At 39.8% G+C, this 26,679-nt stretch overlaps 1 protein-coding gene across 1 annotated transcript in view; it reads left to right on the top strand.

The window, feature by feature from the left end:
• SCARB2 (scavenger receptor class B member 2) overlaps nt 1-25,706 on the top strand; it is a 63,630-nt gene extending 37,924 nt beyond the window's left edge. Inside the window, exons 3-12 of the mRNA XM_002745692.6 lie at nt 2,423-2,570; nt 3,981-4,169; nt 7,536-7,627; nt 8,158-8,277; nt 9,753-9,922; nt 14,276-14,394; nt 16,033-16,106; nt 17,870-17,921; nt 21,011-21,169; nt 22,695-25,706. Of these exons, the coding sequence (XP_002745738.1) occupies nt 2,423-2,570; nt 3,981-4,169; nt 7,536-7,627; nt 8,158-8,277; nt 9,753-9,922; nt 14,276-14,394; nt 16,033-16,106; nt 17,870-17,921; nt 21,011-21,169; nt 22,695-22,733 (1,162 nt within the window). The 3' untranslated portion in view covers nt 22,734-25,706. The remainder of the gene's footprint in view (nt 1-2,422; nt 2,571-3,980; nt 4,170-7,535; nt 7,628-8,157; nt 8,278-9,752; nt 9,923-14,275; nt 14,395-16,032; nt 16,107-17,869; nt 17,922-21,010; nt 21,170-22,694) is intronic.
• The last annotated feature ends 973 nt before the right edge of the window (nt 25,707-26,679 follow it).

Consider the following 26,679-nt stretch of genomic DNA (forward strand, 5'->3'; position numbering starts at 1 on the left):
ACTTGCCCAGTGTACCTCTTCATCTGTATACTTTGTAATATCCTTTGCAATAAAATGTAAGTGTTTCCCTTAGTACTCTAAGCTGCTCTAGCAAATTAATTGAGCCCAAGCAGGGAGTGGGGGTGGAGGAGTGGGGCGTGGGAACCCCAATGTATAGCCATTAGCACAGGTTAAACAGCCTGGGGCTTTTGATTGGCATAGGAAGTGGAAGCCAGTCTCAACCTGTAGAATCTGATGCTGTCTCCAAGTAGAAAGTATCAGAATTGAATTGAGTTGGAGGATACTGCAGAATTATCATTGGTGGAGAGAAAATGCCACACACTTCCTTGGTGACCAGAAGTCACAGAGTCTGTGTAAATTGTTACAGTATGAGAGTAGAGAAAAAAATGGTTTTTCTACTGGGAAATATACAAAGACTCATCTGCTTTTATGCATCTATATGAATGCATTTGTTTATTTTCTCATCTTTTTATTTTAAAATCTAGAAGGGATATAAGAGGTATAAAGAGATATAATATACAGACAGTCCTTGACTTATGATGGTTCAACTTAAATGATTTTTTGACTTCGTGATGGTGTGAAAATGATACATATTTGGTATGCCCCTCCAGTGACAACAGAGTTACATCCAGATAATATCCCATTGTAAACTGGAAAGATACTAAGCTGTTGAATCAAAAACAGACTTTCAACTTACGATCTTTTCAACTAATGATGGGTTTATTGGGACATAACTCCATCATCACTGAGGAGCATTTTTATGTACAAGTTTCAGCCTTCAGTTTGCTTACAGTCTACCTGAGGCTACCTAATAATTCTTTCACAATCTAAATGATGTCACTCAGAAGTTTATAACTGAATGCAAAAGACATCTACAGACATCCACAGATGGGTGAGAAAAATACTCCTGTGCTGTTTCGGTTGGGAAAAAGGCCTCAGAGGAGGTGTGGGTAGCCCAGCTGGCCAGTGCCTTCCTAACCTGTGCTCCTAAATTAGCTCTGTCCAATAGGACTACTACATGAACCACATATGTAATTTCAGATTTTCTGGTAGCCACATTTTTTAAAAAGTAGAAGGAAACAGGTAAAAATTAATGTTAGTAATATATTTGAATTTTGCCCATTATATCTAAAATAGCATCATTTCAATATGTAATCAATATTTTAAAAGGTTAAAAGATATTTGCCATTCTTTTTGTTTTCTTGGCACTGTTTTTGAAATTCTATATGTATTTGACATTTACAACAAATCTCAATTCCAGTTAGCCACAGTTCAAGTGCTCACTAGTCACATGGTAACATGGTGACTACCATGTCAGACGTAATAACCCTAGCTGGTTTAGGAAGAAGGACAGGTAAGCAAAGGGAAGGAAAAAACAGACACTGGAATTTATTGAACATCTGCTGTGTACCAGGCAGGGCTAGGGCCAGTGTGAAGCATTTAATGAGCAAAAGATCAGATCTTGTTTTTACTTAAAATTTTGTTCATCATAAACTTTTGGCATAAATCTTGGCTTTAAGAAACAGTGCATTAAAAAATCTTGATTACTACTTGTTTCAACACGTCTTAATCACTCACACTGACTCTAGGCCCAGCCCTGGCACCAGGCACTTCCTAAGAACTTTCTAATGCCTCATTTGGGGGCACTAACATGAACCTAACTATGCTGTATATCAGAAACAGAGACCAGGCATGGTGGCTGATGCCTGTTATCCTAGCATTTGGGGAGGCCAAAGCAGGAGGATCACTTGAGTCCAGGAATTCAAGACCAGCCTGGGCAACGCAGTGAGACCTCATCTCCACAAAAAAATAAAATAGTTAGTTGGATGTGGTGGCATGCTCCTGTAGTTCTTGGGAGGCTGAGTTGGGAGGATTGTTTGAGCCCAGGAGGTTGAGGCTGCAGTGAACTGTAATCATGCCACTGCACTCCACCCTGGGCAGCAGAGCAAGACCCTGTCTCAAAAAAAGAAACAGGAGTGAACTCCTGTAATTTACTAAGCCTTGGCCATCATTTTTGAAAATGAAATTTCAATGTAATTCAATTTAGAAACAAAAAGATTGATAAATAAATTGAAATTCAAACCAAATCTATGAACTGAACATTTTGAAAATACTTCAGGACCAAACCATAACCCAGGAGAGAGTTCATTGGCCTTGATTCCCTGGTCAAGGTGACCCTCAACTGTTGCACCTCCCTAATCATGGAGGAAAAGAATGAAAACCAAGTTTTTTTGAGAAGACTATCCCTCCTCACATTATAGCTTCAATCTCCAGCTTTTTAAGGCTCAGTAGCTGCAGTCTCTATATAATGTTATATTGAGAATGTTACATTGAAAATACAACATTGATGCTGCAAAAAAGGAAAAGTCTTGCTTATTAAAGTGGCGCCTGTTTTTAAATAAAACCCTTTGCTTTCTTTTAGGGAACTCAGAAACAAAGCAAATATTCAGTTTGGAGATAATGGAACAACAATATCTGCTGTTAGCAACAAGGCCTATGTTTTTGAACGAGACCAATCTGTTGGAGACCCTAAAGTTGACTTAATTAGAACGTTAAATATTCCTGTATTGGTAAGTCGGCATTTTAATATCATTAGTTTGGATCTTGGAAGAAAGGAAAAAGCTAAGTTAATGCTCTTTATGATTTTACATTTAGGAGCCCTTAAGTTATGTTGAAATATACACATATAAAAAGAAAAATAAATTCTTTTCTTCTTTAAACATGTGGCTAAAGATGCCGACATGTTTACAAGAGCTTTTCTCCTTTTGTGGTGTCTGATGGTCTCTGTAAATACTACACTTACAAAATGTAGTACCAAGGCTTTGTCTTGGATATGCAGCCAGAAAGGAGCTCAGTGGCTGTGTTTTCAGCTATTTAATCTTAGCCTTTATTCTAAGATCTATCAAATAAGATCTTTCAAATGATGCCAGAATTCAGATTTTAGGATTTGTTTTCACAGTTTCTTCCTGTGTGTTCAGGATTAGCAGATGTGCAAATAAACATGTTGAAAGCCTGTCAGCAGAAGCTGTGACACGGTGACCACTGTGCATGGCCCAGTAAACATTCTAATTCACCTACCCCCTAGGATTTTTTGGTAGCTAATAATTTTAAAAATATTTATTTGAATATTTTCAGAAACTTGAGCAATGAAACTTGTATACCATTTCTTACTTCATATTTTTATGTTGGATTTGATATTCTAAAAATACATAAATAGACACCAGAAATCAATAGACTGGGCTGTTGATTACAGCCTACTGTGATTCCAATGGGCTCTGTTTATAATGGTAATTCCACATAATAATACATCTATTCTACATCTATTCTGTACTGATACCTATGAGACTTTTTTTTAAATTTAATTTTTTTATTATTAGTTTGAGACGGAGCCTTGCTCTGTCGCCCAGGCTGGAGTGCAGTGGCTAGATCACAGCTTACTGCAGCTTCTACCTCCTGGGCTCGAGTGATCCTCCCGTGTCATCCAGTCACTCCAGGCATGAACCACTGTGCATGGCCCAGTAAACATTCTAATTCACCTACACCAACCCCTTCCAACTCTCCCACCCTAACTCCCAGGTGACCGCTCCGTATGTAGCTGGACACTGATGATGGACCCAGGACCTAGAGAGTATTAGGTCCCTGCTGCCTAGTCCCAGGGGTGTAGGTAGGGTTTATAATGAGCCTCTGGCCCTGCTCAGGAGGAAGGTAGCACCACCTTGTGGCTAAAGATGCCGATATGTTTACAAGAGCTTTTCCCCTTTTGTGGTGTCTGACGGTCTCTGTAAATACTACACTTACAAAATGTAGTACCAAGGCTTTGTCATGGATATGCAGCCAGAAAGGAGCTCACTGGCTGAGTTTTCAGCTATTTAATCTCAACCTTTACACATACATTTCCAACCCCCTTTGCTGAGGGGTAGTATGAGAGAGTAGGTGGGGTGCTTTGGAGGGCATGTTCCTGTCTTATTTCTGCTCCACAGACCGTCATAGAGTGGTCCCAGGTCCACTTCCTCAGGGAGATCATCGAGGCCATGTTGAAAGCCTATCAGCAGAAGCTGTTTGTGACTCACACAGTTGATGAATTGCTCTGGGGCTACAAAGATGAGATCTTGTCCCTTATCCATGTTTTCAGGCCTGACATCTCTCCCTATTTTGGCCTATTCTATGAGGTAAGTCAATTTTTCTTTTCAGAACCTCTTTTTTCAGCTGACTGTGGGTTGGGGTACCCCAAGCCAGATTAACTTTAAGATTTTTTAGAAATTGCCTAGAGTTGGCCAGGCGCGGTGGCTCACGCCTTTAGTCCCAGCACTTTGGGAGGCTGAGGAGGGTGGATCACGAGGTCAAGAGATGGAGACCATCCTGGTCAACACGGTGAAACCCCGTCTCTACTAAAAATACAAAAAATTGTCTGGGCATGGTGGCGCACGCCTGTAATCCCAGCTACTTTGGATGCTGGGGCAGGAGAATTGCCTGAACCCAGGAGGCGGAGGTTGCGGTGAGCCGAGATCGCGCCATTGCACTCCAGCCTGGGTAACAAGAGCGAAACTCCGTCTCAAAAAAAAAAAAATAGAAAGAAAGAAAGAAAGAAATTGCCTAGAGTTAAGGTATCTTGTAGAGTTTGTTAAAAAAAAAAAAAAAAAAAAAAGAAGAGTGTTTTTGGAAATAAAAAAAACTTGAGGCCGGGTGCAGTGGCTCACACCTATAATCCCAGCACTTGGGGAGGCTGGGGTGGGTGGATCACTTGAGGTCAGGACTTTGAGAACAGCCTGGCCAACATGGCAAAACCTTGTCTCTACTAAAAATACAAAAGTTAGCCAGGTGTGGTGGTACACACCTGTAATCTCAGCTACTCAGGAGACTGAGGCAGAAGAGTTGCTTGAAACTGGGAGGCAGAGGTTGCAGAGATCACACCACTGCACTGCAGAGCTAGACTCCATGTAAAAAACAAACAAACAACACCAACAAAAAAAACCAAAAAACCCTTGAGTGCAATGAATAGTTGGGAAATTGGTAAAAGACAAAATAACCCCAGGAAGAGTATTAGATTAGGGGTGTACTCTGGGGTTGTGATGAGTCTCCTCAGCTTTACATTTGTAGCTGTTTTCTGGCTCTGTTTGTTCAAGAGTCTTACCCTCTGTTTTTTTATGGCAAACAGCAATAATTGTGTCCCTGGGCCTTCATGGTTATACAAAACTTAGAAATTGTCAAAACAAAACTGTAAGCAAGTTTTTAAAAATTATCTGTGTGAGAGACAGTAGTCCTAAAAGTAGGGTCTCACCAACTCTGAATGCATCACTCTGGAGAAGTGGTCCAGATAGGAGTTCCATAGAGGGTCCCTGTCTCAGGGGAACACAGCTTCACAAGACCAGAGGAAGCACAGATTTCCTGTCAAGCCCTAACTAAACCTTCCCTCTAGAAATGATTTCAGGAGAGCCTCCTACTGAGAGATATTATGCAAAGGTTCCCTCGAGGCCCTTTTGGTCCCAGGGGCTTCAGTCCATCAGCCAAGTAGATCTTTTTGCTAATATCTCACTATTTCTCAGATAATTTACATTATGTAACTTGCTTTGTTGTTTTTACATCATCGAATTCACTAGTCTGATAGCCACACTATCTGATGTCGTTGTGAGGATTTTACGAGATGATTCATGCAAAAATTTTAGACTGCAGCCAGGAATATTATACTTAACAATTGTTCACTCCTATTGTTATAGAGGAACTACTACCTGTGCTATTTCTCAGAAATCATAGCTACATGCCCAAATAAAGAAATTTAGGAATGTACAGTGTCTGTGTGTACCCTTAAGAAGTCTAACTTGGAGAGAATATACAACTAAAGACAACTTAATTGAAAATAGGACTATATTACCACCTTCTTCCAGTGTAGCTATTCTGGTATAATTGGTCCTGGTCCTGGACATTGGGCTTTTAAATTTATTTAAAAGTAATTCACTTACTATAAAAGTTACCATTTTAAAATGTACAATTCAGTAGTCTTTAGTATAGTCACAAGGTTGCACAACCATTACTACTAATCCCAGAACATTTTCATTATCCCGAAAAAGAAACCGCATACTCTCTTAGCAGTCCTTCTCCCTGTCTTACTCTCCCAGGCCCTGGGAACCATTAATCTACTTTCTGGCACTGTGAATTTGCATATTCTGGACATCTCATATAAATGGAATCATAAAATATGTGCCCTTCTGTATCTCGCATTTAAATTTAGTATAATGTTGTCAGGGTTCCTCTGTGAGTTTGCATATTCTGGACATCTCACATATATGGAATCATATGATATGTGCCCTTCTGTATCTGGCTTTTAAATTTAGTATAATGTTGTTGGGGTTCATCCATGTTGTAGCATGTATCAGTGTTCCATTCCTTTTTATAACAGAGGAATATTGCATTGTATAGATATACCACATTTTGCTTATCTGCTTATCAGTTGATGGACATTTGGGTTGTGTTCCCTTTTGGCTATTATTAGAAGTGCTGCTATGAATATTTATTCATACAGGTTTTTGTATGAACATTGGGGTATGCCTTGAAGTGGAATTGTCTTGAGAGTATACATAGGTATGAAATTTTGGAGTCCTGTGACTTCTGTGTGACCTTTTTAGGAACTGACAAACTGTTTTCCGCAGTGACTGCAACATTTTTATATTCCTACTGGCAATGTATAAAGGTTCTAATTTCTCTACATCCTCATCAACACTTACTATTTTTCTTTTTATTAAATTGCCAAGCTAGTGGGTATGAAGCGGTGGTTTTGATTTTCATTTCCCTAATAACTACAGATGTTGAACATGTTTTTATGTGATTTCTGGCCATTAGTGTATTTTCTTTTGGGAAATGTCTCTTCAAATCCTTTGCCCATTTAAAAGTTGAGCTCCTACTATTTAAAACCAGAAAATAATAATATAGTTAATATAGTATTTAGTAAAATAGTCACTATTTTCTAGTCCTGGTTCAGTCTTGTGTAGCAGTTCAGCCCTAGTAGGACAGTTTGATGAAGATTAAATTTGTTAGACACTGTATCAGGGTTGCCAGAGAAACAGAATCAACAGGATGTGTATCAATAGAGATCAGAAAGAGAGAGAGAAAGAAATATATATTATGGAATTGGCTTATGTGATTGTGAAAGCTGGTAAGTCTGAAATCCGTAGGGCATGCCAGCAGCGAGAAACTCAGGTAAAAGTCGATGATGTGGTCTTGAGTTTGAAATCTGTAGGACGGGCTGTAACCTGGAAATTTAGGCAGAATTTCAGTGTTGCGGTCTTGAGGAGAACTCCTTCTCTAGGAGACATCTGTTTCTGCTTGTAAGGCTTTGAACAGATTGGATGGGGCCCAGCCAGTCATTATTGAGGGTAATCTCCCTTAAAGTTAACTGACTCTAAATATTAATCACATCTGCAAAACTCCTTCACTGCAACATCAGGGCTAGTATTTCACGAAACAACTGGGTACCATAGCCTAGCCAAGTTGTCATAAAATTATCACAGTTACTTTAAATGATTATATTAAATTATTTTCAGAAAAATGGTACTAATGATGGAGACTATGTTTTTCTAACTGGAGAAGACAATTACCTTAACTTTACAAAGATTGTGGAATGGAATGGGAAAACGTAAGTCTAATGATTTATCAGTGGAATTATTTTTTCAGTTTTCATTTAAACTATATATCTACTGCTACATTGTTTAAAAAATGTGTTTAGCCTTTCTTGGATGAAAAATGTAAAAATATGTAAATAGTCTTGTAATTACTATTTTATAAATCAAGATGGTGGTAAAATATTTTACAAATTAAATATTTAGTGATTTGTAGATTTACCATGGCCAGGCATGAATTACAAGCCAGTGAAAAGTCCTACTCCTGGTTAGTAGTCATTGAGTGATGTGTAATAGCTACAGCACAAATACTTTTCAAACCACCACATGTTTTGGGATATTTGGGATATTGCCTCTGTGAAAACGGATTTGGGGCCAGGGACCTACTTTCTCTTCCTCTTGATCTAATTAACACTGTTGTGGCTGTGTATAAATAAGATACTGTGAGTAGACAGCTCCAGTTAAATCTTGCAAAGTCTTGACCATTTAAGAAAATCTAAACTCAGATGTGATCATCTTTAATCTTTCTTGTGCTTATCAATTATAGGTCGCTTGACTGGTGGGTAACAGACAAGTGCAATATGATTAATGGAACAGATGGAGATTCTTTTCACCCACTAATAACCAAAGATGAGGTCCTTTATGTCTTCCCATCTGATTTTTGCAGGTAAAAGCTTTAAAGATAAGTACTTTTTAAGAAATAAGGTTTTTTACTGCAAGACCACCAAAAGCGTGAGGAATATGTGCAGACAAACTTATTTTGCATGGATATTTCTGCTTAATCAGTGAGAAATGCTGATGGCATATCGAGACAGTATAGTGTACTGGTTCACGGTACAGACTCCTGACTGTTGGTTTGAATCTTGACTCTACCACTTAAAGCTGTGTGATCCTGGGAAAATTATTTAACCACTCTCTACCTCACTTTCCTCACTTGTAAGACAAAGATAGAAATTGTTAACTATGTTAGATGGTGTTTTGAGGACAAATGAGTTACTATTAGTAAAATACTTAGCTCAGGGCCTGTCACACAGTAACCAGTATTAAGTGTTGGTATTAGTTACTATGATATGCTCTGTCAAGCATGAATTAACCTGGGCTTCTTCCAGTCAAGAGGTAGTCTCTACATAGAAGCCAAATAAAAGAAACAATTGTCCATATTTCGGGAGACTGGTTTCTTCAGGGGAGGCAGAGAAGGAATGGAATCAAGAGCGTTATGTAGACAGGTTCAGTTATATCCATAATATATTTTTTATTTGTCTAAGTGGCAGATACAAAGGTATTTGTTATAGTATTTTTTCTCTTTCTGGTGCTTATAATATTTCATTACAAAATGCTGTAGGGGTGGTTCATGCAGTGAAACCACCTATGTTATTCACAAGCCTGCAGGAAATGTATCAACACCTCTAGTTTAGAGATGAGAAAGTGAGGCCCAAAAAACTATTCCTGCCAGCCTTCAAAGGAAGGGCTGAAGGATCATTGTTGACTGTGTACATCAAAGTGCTCTGTCTGTTAGTCAGGCACTATGCCGGCTAAGCAGTGGTCATGTTACATGCGACCATGTTTGAAATCAGTAAGCATGAAAGGCAGAATTCTGTTGAATTCCATTGAAATAAATCATTGGGAAAAATATGGAAACTAATTTTGGGGGGTGGGAAATGAGTATCAAAGTATATATTCTAATAAAATAACTGTCCAATGTGACACTTTTCAAGTGCCTAAGACCCTACCAGGCCACGGCCATCACTGCCTGTTCTGCCTTAGCTTTGGCCCTGCTGTGCCCTGGCTTCCCTGGCTTTGCCGGTGGCCTGTCTGCACTGGCATGTGTCCATGCCAATCTAGAGGACTCTTCTTTCTTGTTTATGTGAGTCTCCATTCTAAATGTTATCATCTTAGTTTTCTACCACATATTGTTTTTTCTTGTTTGGGTATCACCACCATGGCTACCTCTTAAACACCTTTCACTACAATTCATCTTCTGCTTTATTGCATGTTGAGTTGACAGAGTACCTTCCATTCTTTTCTACTTGACGTATGAGCTTCTGGCCATGTTGTACCTGAGAACTGTTGCTCACTTGCAGAAGATCTGCAAGTTACACTGACTGGAGTCCACATTTACTTTTTATTCTTACATCCGAACAGGTCAGTGTATATTACTTTCAGTGACTATGAGAGTGTACAGGGAGTGCCTGCCTTTCGGTATAAAGTTCCTGCAGAAATATTAGCCAATACCTCAGACAATGCCGGCTTCTGTATACCTGAGGGAAACTGCCTGGGCTCAGGAGTTCTGAATGTCAGCATCTGCAAGAATGGTAAGAACTCAGAGGGGACTGATATGGGTATCAAGAATGCAGAAGGATTGGAGTCCAACAAAGAATATGTAGCTGGACACAGTGGCGCACACTAGTAGTCCCAGCTACTAAGGATACTGAGGTGGGATGATCATTTGAGCCCAGGAGTTCTCACGTCCAGCCTGGGCAACATAGTGAGATACCTGTCTCTAAAAAAACAAAACAAACCAAAAAGAATATGTTGTCAGCCCAATAGATGTTTCATAATGTGGCTATTGAATGTTTAAAAAAACTATTGGCTTTTCTGTGATGCTTTTTATTTCTAGAATGCCATGTTATGTTTTTTCTGGACAATGGTTTAGAAGTCTTTATAGTAATCATAGCTCATGTTTACTAAGCACCTGATGTATGCGAGTCGCTGTCCTAAGTGCGTTACATGTTTACATGTAGTTAATGCATGCAAAACATTAACTGATTTCATGTTCAAAACAATGCTAAGGCTGGGCATGGTGGCTCATGCCTGTATTCCTAGCACTTTGAATGGCTGAGGTGGGAAGATTAGTTGAGGCCAGGGGTTCACGATCAGCCTGGGCAACATAGCAAGACCCTGTCTCTACAAGAAAAAAAAAATTAGAAAATTAGCTAGGTGTGGTGGCACATACCTGTAGTAGCAGCTGCTCAGGAGGCTGAGGCAGGGAGATTGCTTGAGCCCAGGAGTTCGAGGTGGCCGTGTGCTATGATTGTGCTACTGCACTCCAGCCTAAGCAATAGAGTGAGCCTGCACGCCACCCCCTGCCAAAAAAAAGCAGTGCTAAAAGAGAAAGTGGACAATTTGGGTTTTAAGAAAATACATATCGTGGCAGAGATTCTCAGTGATTTTGATGCAGAGTTAGTTTCAAACCCTGACACAAATGTCCCAGTGTTTCTTAATGTCAGAGCTACTCTTCTTCTTTCTATTAATGAGGCAGAATTATTAGTGGCACAACTGACAAAAGTATTTTCTTCATCTTGAGGAGTAGTTTAAATAGCCACATGTTGCAGAATTATTCACAATGACCTTACTAGATACTAGACATTCAGCAGCCTGTTTTTATAGTTGGGGAAAGTAGGGCTCAAAGAGGGAACATGATTTTGATGCAACTCCTCTCTCTCAGCAGATCTCTGCTGGAACTCAGGGTCTTCTTATATTTGCCCTGTGCTTCCCTCTTGAGCTATAATTCCTCTTTAAAGTTTCTCTGGGGAGCTCTCCCTGTAGTTCCTTTCTCCTGAATAAAGTAATATGCTCACTTTTGCTCCCTTGTCTAACTTGTTTTAAAATCTCCTTTCAGGCCTGGCATTGTGGCGTGTGTGTGTAGATCCAGCTGCTCAGGAGGCTATGGTGGGAGGATTGCTGGAGCCCAGTTTGATTCTAGCCTGGGCAACATAGTGAGACTACATCTTTTAAAAAAGAAAAGAAAAAAAGAATAAGATATCATTTTGGAATAAGTCTGAGGTCAGCAGTATACTTCCTGATCCTTGTCTAATAGAGCAGTGACCCCCAACACCTGGCCTTACATCAGAATTATCTGGAGAGTTCTTAAAAATATATTGGCAAGGCATGGTGGCTCATGCCTGTAATCCTAACACTTTAGGAGGCCGAGGCAGGAGGCTCAGTTGAGGCCAGGAGACCCCATCTGAACAAAAAATTTAAAACTTAGCTGGACATAGTAGCATATATTATAGTCCCAGAGACTCAGAAGGCTGAGGCTGGAGGATCGCTTGAGCCCAGGAATTCAAGGCTGCAATGAGCTACTGATTGCAACACTGCACTCCAGCCTGGGCAACAAAGTGATACTCAGTCTCAAAAAAAAAAATTATGTGTGTGCGTGTGTGTGTGTGTGTGTGTGTGTGTATCATATACAACTGACAAAAGTATTTTCTTTATCTTGAAGACCAGTTTTGACAGCCACATGTATATATTTTTTATATATGTATATGTTAATATATTTGTTAATAAATATATTAATAAATGATATATGGTCATATGTAAATATAAATATATTTGCATATTTTAATATTTACTGTATTTTAATATACTATATGTGTGTGTGTGTGTGTATATATATATATAGGTATAGATATACACACACATGCATGTATGTCCCCAAAAGATGGCGTCTAGGTATTTGGGGACCACTGTGCAGGGGAACATGGTACCCTTTACCTGGAGATAAAGACCAAGGATGAATGGGAACAAGTTCCTGGTTGTGATCTCCTTCATTGCCTTACTGAGTAGTCCTGAAACATTTGTTCCTGCCCCCTCATCCCATGTGCATCTGGCTCAAAGCAAAAATGTAGATATATGTTTTCTTTTTTTTTTTGAGACGGAGTTTCACTCTTGTTGCACAGGCTGGAGTGCAATGGCATGATCTTGGCTTGGTGCAATCTCGGCTCACTGCAACCTCTGCCTCCTGGGTTCAAGCGATTCTCCTGCCTCAGCCTCCTGAGTAGCTGGGATTACAGGCATGTGCCACCCTGCCTGGCTAATTTTTGTATTTTTCTCCATGTTGGTCAAGCTGGTCTCGAACTCCCGACCTCAGGTGATCCGCCTGCCTCGGCCTCCCAAAGTGCTGGGATTACAAACATGAGCCACTGCACCTGACTTTTTCTTGCAGTTTTAATTAAATTCTGTTTCCCTAAGAAGCTCATACCACAATCAACAGAAATATTCTACTTTGCACATTTAAACTTCTTGCTACAATCCTTTTCTGCTTCCCTCTTACGTATTGCCAAATTTGGACTGAAGTGAAACCCTCCAGGATTAACCTCCAGTGTTTTGAATTCTCCAGCGAAACATTTCGGATAATGGGATGAGTGAGTGCTCTGGAGTGAGGCAGACTGGGTTTGAGTCCTATTCTATTTGTTGGCAAATTGGCCAAAGTTTTAGTATTCCAGACTTCTGTTTTCTCATTAATAAAATGGAGGTGGTTATAACTTCTTGAGGTTGTGTGAGAGTTAGAAATAATGTATGTAAAACACTCAGGGCAGCATCCCTTAGTAAGCCCTCAAGAGATTTAAAAAATACATTTTCAAGGTCATTATAGGTCACAAGAAGGAAGTTGTGGCTTTGTGGAACTCTTCAGCAGTAAACAGCAAAATGCGTGTGCATGTGAGAGGTGTGTGGTGTGTTCCTTGAGCCATGGACTGGTGGATATGCAAGCAAATTCAAATAACTTGCCAATAAGCTCCTTTCTCCAAAAATATAAATCTGGCAGCAATTATTGGGTCCCTCTCTTCTTTTCAATAGGCAGATCTAGAATAGGTTTCCTTTAGTGCCTTGTTTCCCTATTTGGTTCTATATATATAAAAAAAACATTAAATTTACACGAGCACTTATTTGGTTCTTAAAATGAACAAGAAAGGAAAAAACCCCAGAACCTTTGTGATCTGGTTAGAGGCAGGGTGTATAGCACAACCAGGCTGACTCTTAAAAAATTTATATATGGACTGCCCCTGTTACCTGGCTGGCCAGTGAGCCGGCCTCCCTTTCCTTTTAAAAAAATTCAAAAAAAAAATTATATATGACCAGGTGTGGTGGCTCAAGCCTGTAATCTCAGCACTTTGGGAGGTGAAGCCAGGCAGATCACTTGAGGTCAGGAGTTCAAGACCAGCCTGGCCAAAATGGTGAAACCCTGTCTCTACTAAAATAACAAAAAATTACCCGGGTATGGTGGCTTATGCCAGTAGTTCCAGCTACTTGGGAGGCTGAGGCAGGAGAATCGCTTGAACCTGGGAGGCAGAGGTTGCAATGAGCCAAGATCATGCCTATCTTTGGTAAAAACAAAACAAAACAAAACCACCACAATTTGTTTTTTAATTAAAAAGAAAAGAAAGACAAAAAAACAGTCCACTCACTGATAGAGAATTGTAGTTGAAACTAATGCTTTGAGGTGCAATACTTCTCAGTCACTTAGTATTCTGCCTTCCTAACCTGATGGCTAGCTGTCCCTGGGTAAATTTTGTAGCTTCTGTGAACCTCATTTTCTTCAAAGGCAAAGAGAGGCTAATTGTTCTAATTTCACTGGGCTGTTGGGAGCATTAATTAAAGTAATGTATATGGAGCATTTATTCTTTAAGTTCAGTAAATGTTTGTTGAAGAATAAATAATTTAGCTTTACATAATTTGGAATAAAAAATATGGGGGTAAATGAGATGTCAGAAAATGAAGTATAAATCCTGAAGTAGGAGGTACAGAATGGTGTTCTGGCCTTCCCAAGTTAACTAATATATAGCTTTTTTGTTTTTCTTTAGGAACCAGGCTGTGGCCAGGAACTTTTATATGCATCTTAGATTTGAAGAACAGCATCATTCATTTCTATTTTCCTTCAAATGCAGGTGCACCCATTATTATGTCTTTCCCACACTTTTACCAAGCAGACGAGAGGTTTGTTTCTGCCATAGAAGGCATGCATCCAAATAAGGAAGACCATGAGACATTTGTGGATATTAATCCTGTGAGTACATACTTCCTCCTCGTAAAAGAGCATATGTTGGCCGGGCGCGGTGGCTCAAGCCTGTAATCCCAGCACTTTGGGAGGCCGAGGCGGGTGGATCACGAGGTCAAGAGATTGAGACCATCCTGGTCAACATGGTGAAACCCCGTCTCTACTAAAAATACAAAAAATTAGCTGGGCATGGTGGCGCAATGCCTGTAATCACAGCTACTCAGGAGGCTGAGGCAGGAGAATTGCCTGAACCCAGGAGGCGGAGGTTGCTGTGAGCCGAGATTGCGCCATTGCACTCCAGCCTGGGTAACAAGAGTGAAACTCCGTCTCAAAAAAAAAAAAAAAAAAAAAAAGAGCATATGTTTTATTCTGTCGATACAGTGTTCCCCAGTGTAGTCCTGAGCATTCTTTACAAACATCCTTACTTTCATATGCTTTCATAGCCCTGTAATTAGAAGGCTGAATTCTGTGGATGAAATAGCAGAAATACAAGCAAAGCTGCCTTTAACAAAAAGCGACAGTGAAAACTCAGTTACTGGAAACTACTGAGATTGGACCCATGTAATCCAGTCAGTCTTCCATTGCTAGCCTTGGACCTCAACATATATTTATTTCTCCCACTGGGACACAGATCAGTAAGGTTAAAGATGTCCCTTTGCTTCCTCACTGCCAGGAATATTTTGGTTGAAATATGAATATGTATATTAACCTCAGTCACTTTGGCAAACTTCTTTCTACAGGTTATTTGAGGGTTTATTATATTACTAATTGTAAAGGTATCGAGATATACATAAAGGAGAAATACATATATCTATTTTTCTCCTGTGTTCATAAAGGAGAAAAACAAAAAGCATGCTAACTGTATCTTCATTTTTGGAATTTGAACATTATGGACCAGTAAGAAAAAGCAAGAACATTCTTTTAGCACAGTATTTTATGGGTACTTCACACTCTTAGCTACATACATTGCATTTACATCTGAGGAACCAGTGATCTTATGCTCTGCTGAGTAAGATCGTGTGTGGTTTTCTCCCTTTCCTCTCTCAGCCATCAACTGATCAGTCGCCTTGGATCAGCCAAACTGTTAGTGGTGCTTGTCGCCCAAGGGAGGAGTGCAGTCTTATAACCTTAGTGCAGAGATGGAACTGTTGTAAGGAAGACAAGTGCTACAGCTATGCCCCATGGCTGTGCTAGGTGGGCCCTATACTTGGATGCCACTCTCTGGCAGTGACCACTACCCTCTTCTTAGCTCATCTAGACAAATGCCTGGAAATCCAAACTCGACAGGCTATCTTTTGGGTCTCCTTCCTGTTGGAGTCCTTCTAGGGCTGTGCTATTCAGAGGGGCAGTATCCTTGGAGCTTGTTAGAAATAACCACTCTACTGAATCAGAGCCTGCGTTTTAACAGGATGCCCAAGGACCCACATCCATATTCATGTCTGAGACACATTGGTCTTCCAGCCACCTAATACAACCAATGGTTCTCATACTGTTCTGGGGATCACTTTTTCTTGGTTCTGCTCTGCTTGTCACATGTGGTAATGGTCACCTTGTTTATCAGGCCTACACAGAAATGGTGCTCTATTGAAAAAATTGTTTGCAGTTTAAGAAATCCTAATGTTTTCTTTTCACTTCTCTGATTTGCAGTTGACCGGAATAATCCTAAAAGCAGCCAAGAGGTTCCAAATCAACATTTATGTCAAAAAATCAGATGACTTTATGTAAGTTCTGCTTCTTTCTGTGAAGGAGCAGCAGTTTTGCTCCATTGCCTTTCTGATGGGGTTGATGTCAGGAGTACAGCCTACTTCATTGGAGTCTGCTCGCCCTGCCCTTCAGGGATGGGGCATGATCAGCATTTTCATGGGTGCCTTGGTCTTGGAATTTACTTGTTTTATTTAATCACACACTTAGAGAGTGCTTCCCATGGATCAGGTATTGTTCTCAGCACCTTATATAGATTCACATATAACCTTGTATCATCCCCATTTTATAGATGAGGAAACAGAAGCAGAGCATTTAGGTAACTTGCTAGAAACCACACAGCCTTACTATCTAGTCAACTTTTATTCACTCCACTAAGCCTTTCCCTCACCCACCTTGACTCTCTTGGTGTATTAGGCTGTTCTTGTATTGCTATAAAGAAATATCTGAGACTGGTTAATTTATAAAGAGATTTAATTGTCTCACAGTTCTGTAGGGTGTACAGGAAGCATGGTGCTGGCATCTGCTCAGTTTCTGGGGATGCCTCAGGGAGCTTACTCTTGACAAAAGGTGAAGCAGGAGCAGGCACATCACATGGGGTGAGCAGGGGCAAGAGAGAGGAGAGGAGGTTCTACACACTTTTAAATACCAGATCTCATGAGAACACACTACCATAAGGACAGCATCAAGGGAATGGTGCTAAACCATTCATGAGAAATCGACCCCAGTGATCAAATCACTGCCCACCAGGCCCCACCTCCAACACACTGGGGATTACATTTCACCCTGAGATTTGGGGGAACGAGTATCCAAACTATATCACTCAGAGACTTGAGACAGTCTCTTTCTCTTCCTCTCTCTCGATTCCCGCTGCTCCCACTTGGGGCCAGCCATAGCTCTCATTTGTGTAGTTAAGTGAGTCTAGCCTCACCTCCCCATGCAACTTAATTTGGATTCCAAAGTATAATCTCCTGCTCAGACTTTTCAATGGAAATTTTTTAGATATGAGAAAATTATGATATGTTGAATGAAAAAAACATAGTAGTAAAACTATGCATAATATATTTATCTATTTCTCTGTCAAACTTGGCTTCTCTGCCCCATTGAATTTGCCAGATTTAATACCAGGTGTCATGGCACTTTCTAAGAAGTAGATGTGGTTTACCAAAATGCATTTTGTCATCTGTATATGTATTTCTTAGGCAGTATAATTTAGTAGAGCTGGAACCTTAGAATCAAAATGGAATTACATTTCTGGCTCCACCACTTACCTGTGGTGATCCTAGACAAATTATGTAGCCTTTCTTAGTCATAATTTTCTTGTCTGTAAATCTGGGACAGTAATACCTACTGCATTTGACTACTGTAGGAATTGAGTGAGATAATATCCCGAAAACACCCAGCACAGAGCTCGCACATGGTACGTGCTCAGTTGGCTCTTGTTGCAAAGACAGTATTTCAGTGGCCTAGTTACAGAACCCTCTGAGGAGTGACAGCTTTGTTCTGCCAGGTGGAGCCTTCCCGGATGACTCTAAGGATAATGGTAATCATTTTAAGGAATCTGTCTTCAGTATCTTGTGTTTTGATAAATGTACAGCACTTGGAATTGCTAGACAGACTGGAATCTAACTTTTAGTGTATATGTTTGCAAAGATAAGAAATCAGTAAATTCTGGGTAATTTAAGAAATAAATATACTGGAATCTTCATATTGACACATCTATCCAGGAAAGTGTGCCATCGTGATGAGGATGTCTCTGAAATCTCATCCTTTGTCTTTGTAGTGAAACCGGAGACATTAGAACCATGGTTTTCCCAGTGATGTACCTCAATGAGGTAAGTCCTGAGATGGAGGGGGCCATGGGTGTTTTCAGACTCAGAAAACATCCGTTGTGATGTCTACTGTTGTAGTTATGCGTAAGATATGACAGAAGGGTAAAATGTTTTTAAAACCTGTTATTCTTCAGAAAATTTCACTTAAATGTTCACCTGAATCTGCGTATGTCTGAGAGTTGATTTGGAGAAATGATGAAATTCTCCTTCTCAAGAACACTATTTGGGCAAAACTCCCTTCTGGGTAGCTGTTCATGTAAGAAGCAAAAACAGAGGTAAATGAGCCATTGGCAGACATTGTTGAAGCAGGATAATAGTTCACATGCCAGCTAGACCTTTGTCTCCTCCTTCTTTGCAGCCATGCTGGCTTAACACACCTGTGATGAATTCTTTTCTGAATCACATACCACGTTTACTGTAGTTATATCTCCTCAGTTTGTCCTGCTTCCACCCAGTTGAGGAAAAAAAAATGCAGGTTTTAAAAATTCTTGATTGGCAAACTTCTAATTTTTAATATGTTTCTGTTTCCTAAAAATACTTGCTGTTTGTAGAATACTGAATAACAGAGATTAACAAGAAAAAGAAAAACTAAAATCACTATTCACAAAATCTGTGTCAGCCTGATGATACTGTTTTTAATTTATTTTATTTTACTCAATGTGTTGTACAGTCTTTTCCAATAAGAACTTTAAAAGGCAATCTGATGTTTTACATTTTATAAAACATGTGCTCTTTATAGAACTCTTAGAAATTTTTTTTAAAAACTGATTTATAAAGTAAATTATTGATGAGTCCCTCTCTCTCAGAGGCAGGTGCAGTTGACATCTTCAGATGTGATCTGCAGATGTCAACTCTTGATATTTTTATGCTCTTGATATCACGTAGTTGAAATCATACTATAGATACAATTTTATTTAGCATTATATTGGAATTCACATTTACAAACTTTTAAAGGTTCGTGATTACAGTTCTAAGATAAGGTTTTTATTGTTTTATAGGAAAAATTCAGGCAGTGTTTACCAATTTATAGGACCTCTTTGCAACTGCTCCTGGATCATCCCTGTTCCTGTGTGTGGGCAGGGGCACGAAAGTAGGTCTTTTTGAAAATGCAGAAGGGCTCTTTCCTGCCAACTTCTGTTCAGTAGTGGCATATTTGAAGTCCCTCCACTCCCAACTTTTGCCTTGCTTTTTTGTGAAAGACTAAAAGTCCAGGTGTGTGGAGTGGAGCCTTGTATTTTTGCTGCCTCCTAGGAAGAGCTTGATTATTCTCTTCTCTAGAAAAATAAAATATTAGACCTGAAAGTGACCTTGGAGACTCTTGCTGCACCACCTTATTACTGAGGTGGGAACGCTGGGAGCCTTAGCCAATTACCAGAAATAACCAGTCTACTGAATCAGAGCCTGCGTTTTAACAGGATGCCCAAGGACCCACATCCATATTCATGTCTGAGACACATTGGTCTACCAGCCACCTAATACAACCAATGGTTCTCATACTGTTCTGGGGATCACTTTTACTTGATTTTACTCTGCTTGTCACATGTGGTAATGGTCACCTTGTTTATCAGGCCCACACAGAAATGGTGCTCTATTGAAGAAAAACTGTCTTAGAACCCAGCCCATTGACTCAGTATGGTGAAAAAAGAAATTCTTTTTTTTTTTTTTTTTTTTGAGACAAGGTCTCACTCTGTCACCCTGTATAGTGGTGCAATTTCAGCTCACTGCAGCCTCAACTTCCTGGGCTCAGGTGGTCCCCCACCTCTGCCTCCAAGTAGCTGGAATGATAGCTGTGTGCCACCATGCCTGGCTAATATTTTTTTCTGAGATGGGAGTTGCCCAGGCTTGAGTGCAGTGGCCCAATCTCAGCTCATGGCAACATCTGCCTCCCAGGTTCAAGCGATTCTCATGCCTCAGCCTCCCATGTAGCTGGGAGTATAGGCGCCTGCCACCATACCTAGCTGATTTTTGTATTTTTAGTGAGATGGGGTTTCACTATGTTGACCAGGCTAGTCTTGAACTCCTGACCTCAAGTGATATGCCTGCCTTGGCCTCCCAAAGTACTGGAATTACAGGCATGAGCCACCGTGTCCAGCATGTTAATTTTTGTATTTTTTGTAGAGAGGTGTTTTCACCACATTGCTCAGGTTGGTCTCAAACTCTTGAGCTCAAGAAATCCACCTGCCTCGTCCTCCCAAAGTGCTGCAATTCCAGGCATGTGCAACCATGCCAGGCCTCCAATGCAAAGTAAGCCTAAACTAGGCCAGAATTGTTGCTCATAATTTCTATGGAATTAAGCTCTTCAGATATCACACTCATTATACTAGGTGGTAATTCCTCTGCTCTGCATACACTAAATGTTATTCTAGTACATTTTCTACTTACCTGTTGATAAGTCTCTGGATTTCTGGTTAGCCCACAACTTCACTGAGCACTTTCTATAGAGGGCTGTGGTCCTGATTACTATATATGTAACCAAGAAAGAAATTATACTTTCCATATACCATTTTTGCAGTGTTTCATTTATTTAGTCATTTAATTAGCCAGGATTAATCAAAAACCTACTGTGTGATGGGTTCTGTACCCAGTGTGGAGGTGACTGAGGTTAGGTCTTGCTTTTAGGGACCTCAGTCATTGTGAGACAAACAGAGTTACAATGCAGAGTGCAAGGACAATGAGCAAGGACAATGATGAAGGTAGAGTGAGAGGGAAACTTAGGGAAGAGGCCTTTGACTAGGTCTGAGGTGGCCAGCAAAAACTTTTGGAAGGAAGTGATGCTGAGCTGGATTTTTAAGGATGAATTGGCATTACCTGACATAAAAGATGATACTGTCTCAATGTTTCTGAACATATTTTAACCTCCTTTTTCCAATCTATTTTAAGAGTAACAAAATGTCTTCAGAGACAAGGTATTAATGAACAAATGCCCCTTCTGATTAATCTGACTTATAAATGGATTTTCAGTAAATTTGGTTTGCTAACAGGAGGATGTTCCCAATTTGTATTCAATGATTTGAAGGAAAGATACGGCAAAAAAGGTTACACACCAGATGTTTAAATAGTATCAAGGGAATACTATTTTCTTACCTCTCCAGAGTGTTCTCATTGATAAAGACACTGCAAGTCGACTGAAGTCTGTGATCAACACTACTTTGATTATCACCAACATACCCTACATCATCATGGCGCTGGGTGTGTTCTTTGGTTTGGTCTTTACCTGGTTTGCGTGCAAAGGACAGGGATCCATGGATGAGGTGAGAACTGGCTGAAGGAACTTCTTCCTTATTGGACAATTTTACTTAAGGAATTCAACTGTACTTCATTGAAGGGCTGTCAGCTGGCTTATTAGGATGAATTCTGGGATTTTATGCTGGGCATAGTGATTTCATGGTTATTTTACTGTTGGACCAAATGGGAAGCAAAGGAAGTGTGTCAAAGAAGGTAGAGGGATAGAATATACCATCTAGTATTTGGGGAATAGAATCTTTTTGTATGTATACCCTGGGAGTTAACTTTATGTCTTTGAAAACAATAACCTGAAAGAAAAGGAAGAATATGTAAGTTATGAATCTGATTTTTGGTGTCAGACTGCCTGAGTCCAAATCCCAGTTCTGCCACTTAACAGCTGTAGACCCTAGAAACTGTGCTTCAGTTTTTTTCATCTGTAAAATGGGATAATAAAAGCCTTCCTTAGGAGTTTTTCCTGAGGATTAGATGATATAGTAGACATAAAGGACTTGGCCCAGTGTTAGCATATAGTAAGAGCTCAGTAAAGGTTTAATTATTATTACATGTGATAAAACAGTTCCAAGATTATAGAGCAAGGCAGCCAGGAGCCTGCTTGGAAAGAATCCCTCATGTATCCGAAGATACCTATGATTTAGGTTCCACTGTATTAATAAATGATTGGAATGTGGGCATAGTTACTTTCCTGGAAGGCTACGATAAAGAGTTGTGTTGGCCTCTCCAAGTGACCAGCAGCCTGAAAACCTCCCATAAGCCTTTTCTGTAGAATCTGAAAGCCTCCCATAAGCTTTTTCTGTAGAATCTGAAAACCTCCCATAAACCTTTTCTGTAGAAGCCCTGCTTAAATTTTCTGCAACTTCCTTTTTTTTTTACAACAGAGCCTTTTTTTCCTCCAGTTTCCTCAACTAAGTATCCAACGCAAATGTGAAGTAGAAAATAAATAGGTGAAACCATCTGAGTAAAATCAGCTGGATTTCCCTGACTTCCATATTCTTCTATTATTTCTCTTATCCCATGCCAGTCACTTTAGCCTGAATTAGCTGTGAGGCAAACTATTTTGCCATTTCTACATGTGGATCTTCCAGTCTGACTTTGTGCAGTCACTGAAATTGTCTTAGGCACAAAGGAAACCTCATGGAAATGTTAATTACTCCTCCAATTAACCTTCCTCATATATTCAACAAGCAAGCAATTATTGAGCACTACTGTCTCTGAGACACTATTCCCTAGTAGGTTTCAAATCAGTAAGGAAGCAAATTCAATGGAGTCTGATAAGTTTTATAATCCAGATCAACACAGAGAAGCATACTGTTCTGGTATTGAGAGTGGGAGTGGTCAGAGAAGGCCTCCTGAAAAGGTTGGGGCTGAATCTTAACAAGAAGCAGCCCAAGAAAGGAGGTGAGTGGGATGAGCCACCTTCTTATAGGTCTCTTCTCCTACCGTGTCCCCACTCCCCACCCAAACTTCTCACACTGGGGAGAAGTTTCTGATATGAAATACCTAACTTCCTTTCTTCTCTCTTCTGTGTCTCAGGGAACAGCAGATGAAAGAGCACCCCTCATTCGAACCTAAACATTGCCTGTGCTTGGTGAAGGAACTGTGTGAGCTGTCCTGACCTGGACCACGGCAAGGGGAAACCCTCCACCTCCTTGCAGGCTTGTTGCCTGTTGAAAGGAGGGAAAAGACATAGCGCTGGCAAGTGATAGGAACATTCTGGCCAGAGGTTAAAGAGCAGGCTGACATGGCTCGACATTAAGCTTTATAAAATCATGTGGGCTCTGAAATTGTTTTTTTATGTGTCCAGCAAGTATTTAATAAGCCCTTGTATAGTAATTCTTTTGTTGTTGGTTGCTGTTAGCTCCAGAATTTTGTGACCACTGTTGTGGATAAAATGTCTCTGCATCACATGTTAATGCTACTTGGTCTAACTTTATTCAGTGTGCTTCATTCACCAAACTTTGTGCTCAAAATGCATATATACCATTTTATGTTGTATTCCTCCATTTCACTTGCAAAACAGAAGTCAATTAAGAGTTCGGGACCCAGGGTAAAATGGTAGCCAATATATCATTCAAAGGCATCTGATTTCTAAAACATTACATATTACATTTTATGCTAATCTTCATTTCATAATTCCTCCAGGAAAACTCAGTCTTCCAACTACAATAAAATACCGGGTAGAATTAAATGGGAAAGGGGTTGGGTGGGGTGATACCCATGAGTTGATAGTGATAAGCTCCTAAGGATTTTTAACATGTACTTTTGTGAATGAAGAGAATGCATAAATAATGTTGGTGAGGATAAGTACAGATATTTCATGTATAGTAAAACTAAATGCTAGTTATGATGCTTGTGGATAGTTGGGTTTTTTTAGTCAAAATGATTGTGATGTGAAAAGATGCTTCTGAGAGAATGTAACGAGTAACTGATTTTTCTTCCTGAGTCATCCTTGCCAAATATGATACTGTATTAATTAATCTACGTTGAGTGATTATTTGTAAAATTATGAATATGGGAAATCCATCTATCTGCAGCCTAAGTTACACAAAAGTTTCAGAAAGTCTGATTAGACCCAAGAGACATTTCTTCTGGAAAAGCCTTCTTCTTGGTACTTTTGAAATTCTTTTTACAAGTTACTTCCTCAGATTCAGTTCCTTCCAGTGTTTTGTAGCTCACTGTCACTCACTGAATACAGAAACATGTGCCCTACACTTCCTGTGACAATCATTTTGCTGACAGAATGATAGATGTTTAAAATACTGCACAAAGTACTTTAAAGAAAGGTCTGTTGGGACCAGAAGCAGAGCTACCACTTTTCAAAGGACTTCTCGGTTTCAGCATAACCTAAGTCGTGGATCAGCAGCCATCATATGTCACAGTGTTCAGAATTCAAGCATATTTAAGGGCATTTTCTCTGATTCTCTAAGTTCACCATTCATTTTCAATTGAAAAGCCTTCATTTAGCTGACAAAGTGCTTATCGAATTTCTTAACAACTGAACCATTCAAAGGGATTTTTTTTTGTTTAAAAGTGGATTTCAATGTAAGCAAATGAAAAATATAGATTTTATTTCCATAGCTTTTTAATCCCTGTATTGAGGTAATAAATCACTTTACTGACAATGCTTCCTTTTTCTACACTAAAGCAACATGTGATATATTTCCCCTCTTGAAGAGGCAATTCATCAAACTCAGCTTTTCTAAAGAATCAGGATAGAAACTTTAGATACACCAACTCACCAAAATGTAAAAAACTAACAAAAATATTTGGTCTTCAATAATGCTAAATATCTAGATGTTTAGAATTTATCAATATTTAATTAGATAATTGGGCATGTCTTATTTATGCATGTACTTATCCATACTAATAAAATTGACAAGCTAGTGCACACTTATTGGTTCAGTCCTATTATCAGGATATAATCATCTATGAGGAGGATATTTTAAATACTGTAAATGATAACAATTAATGATAAACACATTTAGACTGAGTCGCACACTGGCAGGGAGACCAAAAACATATTACCTCCATACTTGTGTCATGATTCTTTTTTTTTTTTGAGACAGAATCTCGCTCTTTCGCCAGCCTGGAGTGCAGTGGCACAATCCCAGCTCACTAAAACCTCCACTCCCAGGTTCAAGCGATTCTCCTGCCTCAGCCTCCCAAGTAGCTGGGACAATAGGCATGTGCCACCATGCCCAGCTAATTTTTGTATTTTTAGTAGAGACGGGGTTTCGCCATGTTGGCCAGGATTGTCTCAATATCTTGACCTCGTGATCCAACCACCTTAGCCTCCCAAAGTGCTGGGATTATAGGTGGGAGCCACCGTGCTTGGCCTGTGTCATCATTCTTAAGAGTTACTTAGTCTAAATCACATTTGATACTATCCTTCTGAAAAGTCTGAGACAGACCTACAAATTACAGTTAAAATTACAGATTAAGAGGAATGAATGCACCTATTTGGTTTTAAAGTTGAAAATAAATTATTTCTCCTGCTCATTCTCTTGTGGCCGTTATCCTAGAAAGACCCCCAAAGGCTTTGGGATTGTAAACACTGTCATGATCACAGAATGCAAGCTTCTGGTACCATGATCCTCAACTTGGAGAGAAAAAAACAAGACAGAGAGCTTAACTCACTTCTCTCAGGGAAAATTAGGAGTTGAGCACAGGATAGGAAATGGGCTTTGCCACTTTTAGCTCCAGGCTTTTCCAACTAGACTTTATTTCCTCATGTTCTAGAAAGATCACTAATGGTCAAGTGGAACAAGCACTACACGAGTAACCCCTATTGGGGTTTTTACTTAAGGGAGGCTAATTTTTCATTTAAATTGCTCAAGATATGAGTCCTGCAAAAGGTAGTCTGCATCGTTGGCCCTCTGGGCATTATCACTAGAGTAAATTGCTTGTGCCTGTTAACAAGAATACTGACCAGAATGCTCTTCATGTAGTTATACAGTTGGTTCATTTCATGCAGTTCTTGACATGTTTATTTCTACCCTTAATGCAATGAAATGTTTCATTAATAAAAAAACACTTTATATAAAATTGCACTAGAAGTCATATGTCATTGGATGTCCTGTTGTTACAGAGCTTCACTGGAAAGATGTTCCTTGACAGATGCAGCCCTGAATCACACACTTGGGCCACCTCTGATTTCAGCTTTGCTGTAGTGGACAGTTAAAGCAGCCTGACAAATCCCACTCCAAGCAGTCCTACACTCCACTTTTCTGTCTCAAGCCTTTCCCCAGAGCACTGGAACCACCATAGGAGTATCAGGAAGTTAATAACCCAAGGCAACCGTCAGCTAAATGGGGCAGGAGTCAGTCAGCTGATAGACATTTCAATCTTCAGAGAAGCAATCCTCAGACTTGTTCCACATGAGTCCTCAGTTAGAGTTAGCCACAGTGGTAAATACTATTAGTGTTTCTGCATTCCCTGTCTTAATCACCCACCTGCTCAGTGCTGCTTCCCAAATCATCCACCTGTCTTAACATCTTTATCTTAGGTTTGCTTCCAGGTAAACCCAACTAAAATGCAGTAAGTCCACCTAGAAGGGCTCAGTAGGATCCAAGAGCTATTGGAGAGGCACTGGGGCTTTTGTTTTTTCCTTTTTTCTTTCTTTTTGTTTTGGAGACAGTCTTGCTCTGTTGCCCAGGCTGGAGTGCCGTCATGCAATCATGGCTTACTGTAGCCTAGACCTCTTGAGCTCAAGTGATGGTCCTACCTCAGCACACCTGGGACTACAGGTGTGCGCCACCACACCTGGCTAATTTTTGTATATTTTCTTGAGACAGGGTTTCATCATATTGCCCAGAGTGGTCTTGAACTCCTGCGCTCAATCAATCTGCCCTCCTCGGCCTTCCAAAGTGCCAAGGCTTTTGTTTCTTGGGACATTTTTTCTAAAGTTATTAGTCCCAAAATTCAGATTACCTTTAAAACCTTTCCTACCCCAATATTGCAACTAGTTTTTGAAATCAGCAAGTCCAGATCAGTCTTTTTTTTTCTTTTCAATTTTTTA

The sequence above is a fragment of the Callithrix jacchus genome, chromosome 3 (genome assembly GCF_049354715.1).
Source record: "Callithrix jacchus isolate 240 chromosome 3, calJac240_pri, whole genome shotgun sequence".
NCBI classification, from domain to species: Eukaryota; Metazoa; Chordata; class Mammalia; order Primates; family Cebidae; genus Callithrix; species Callithrix jacchus.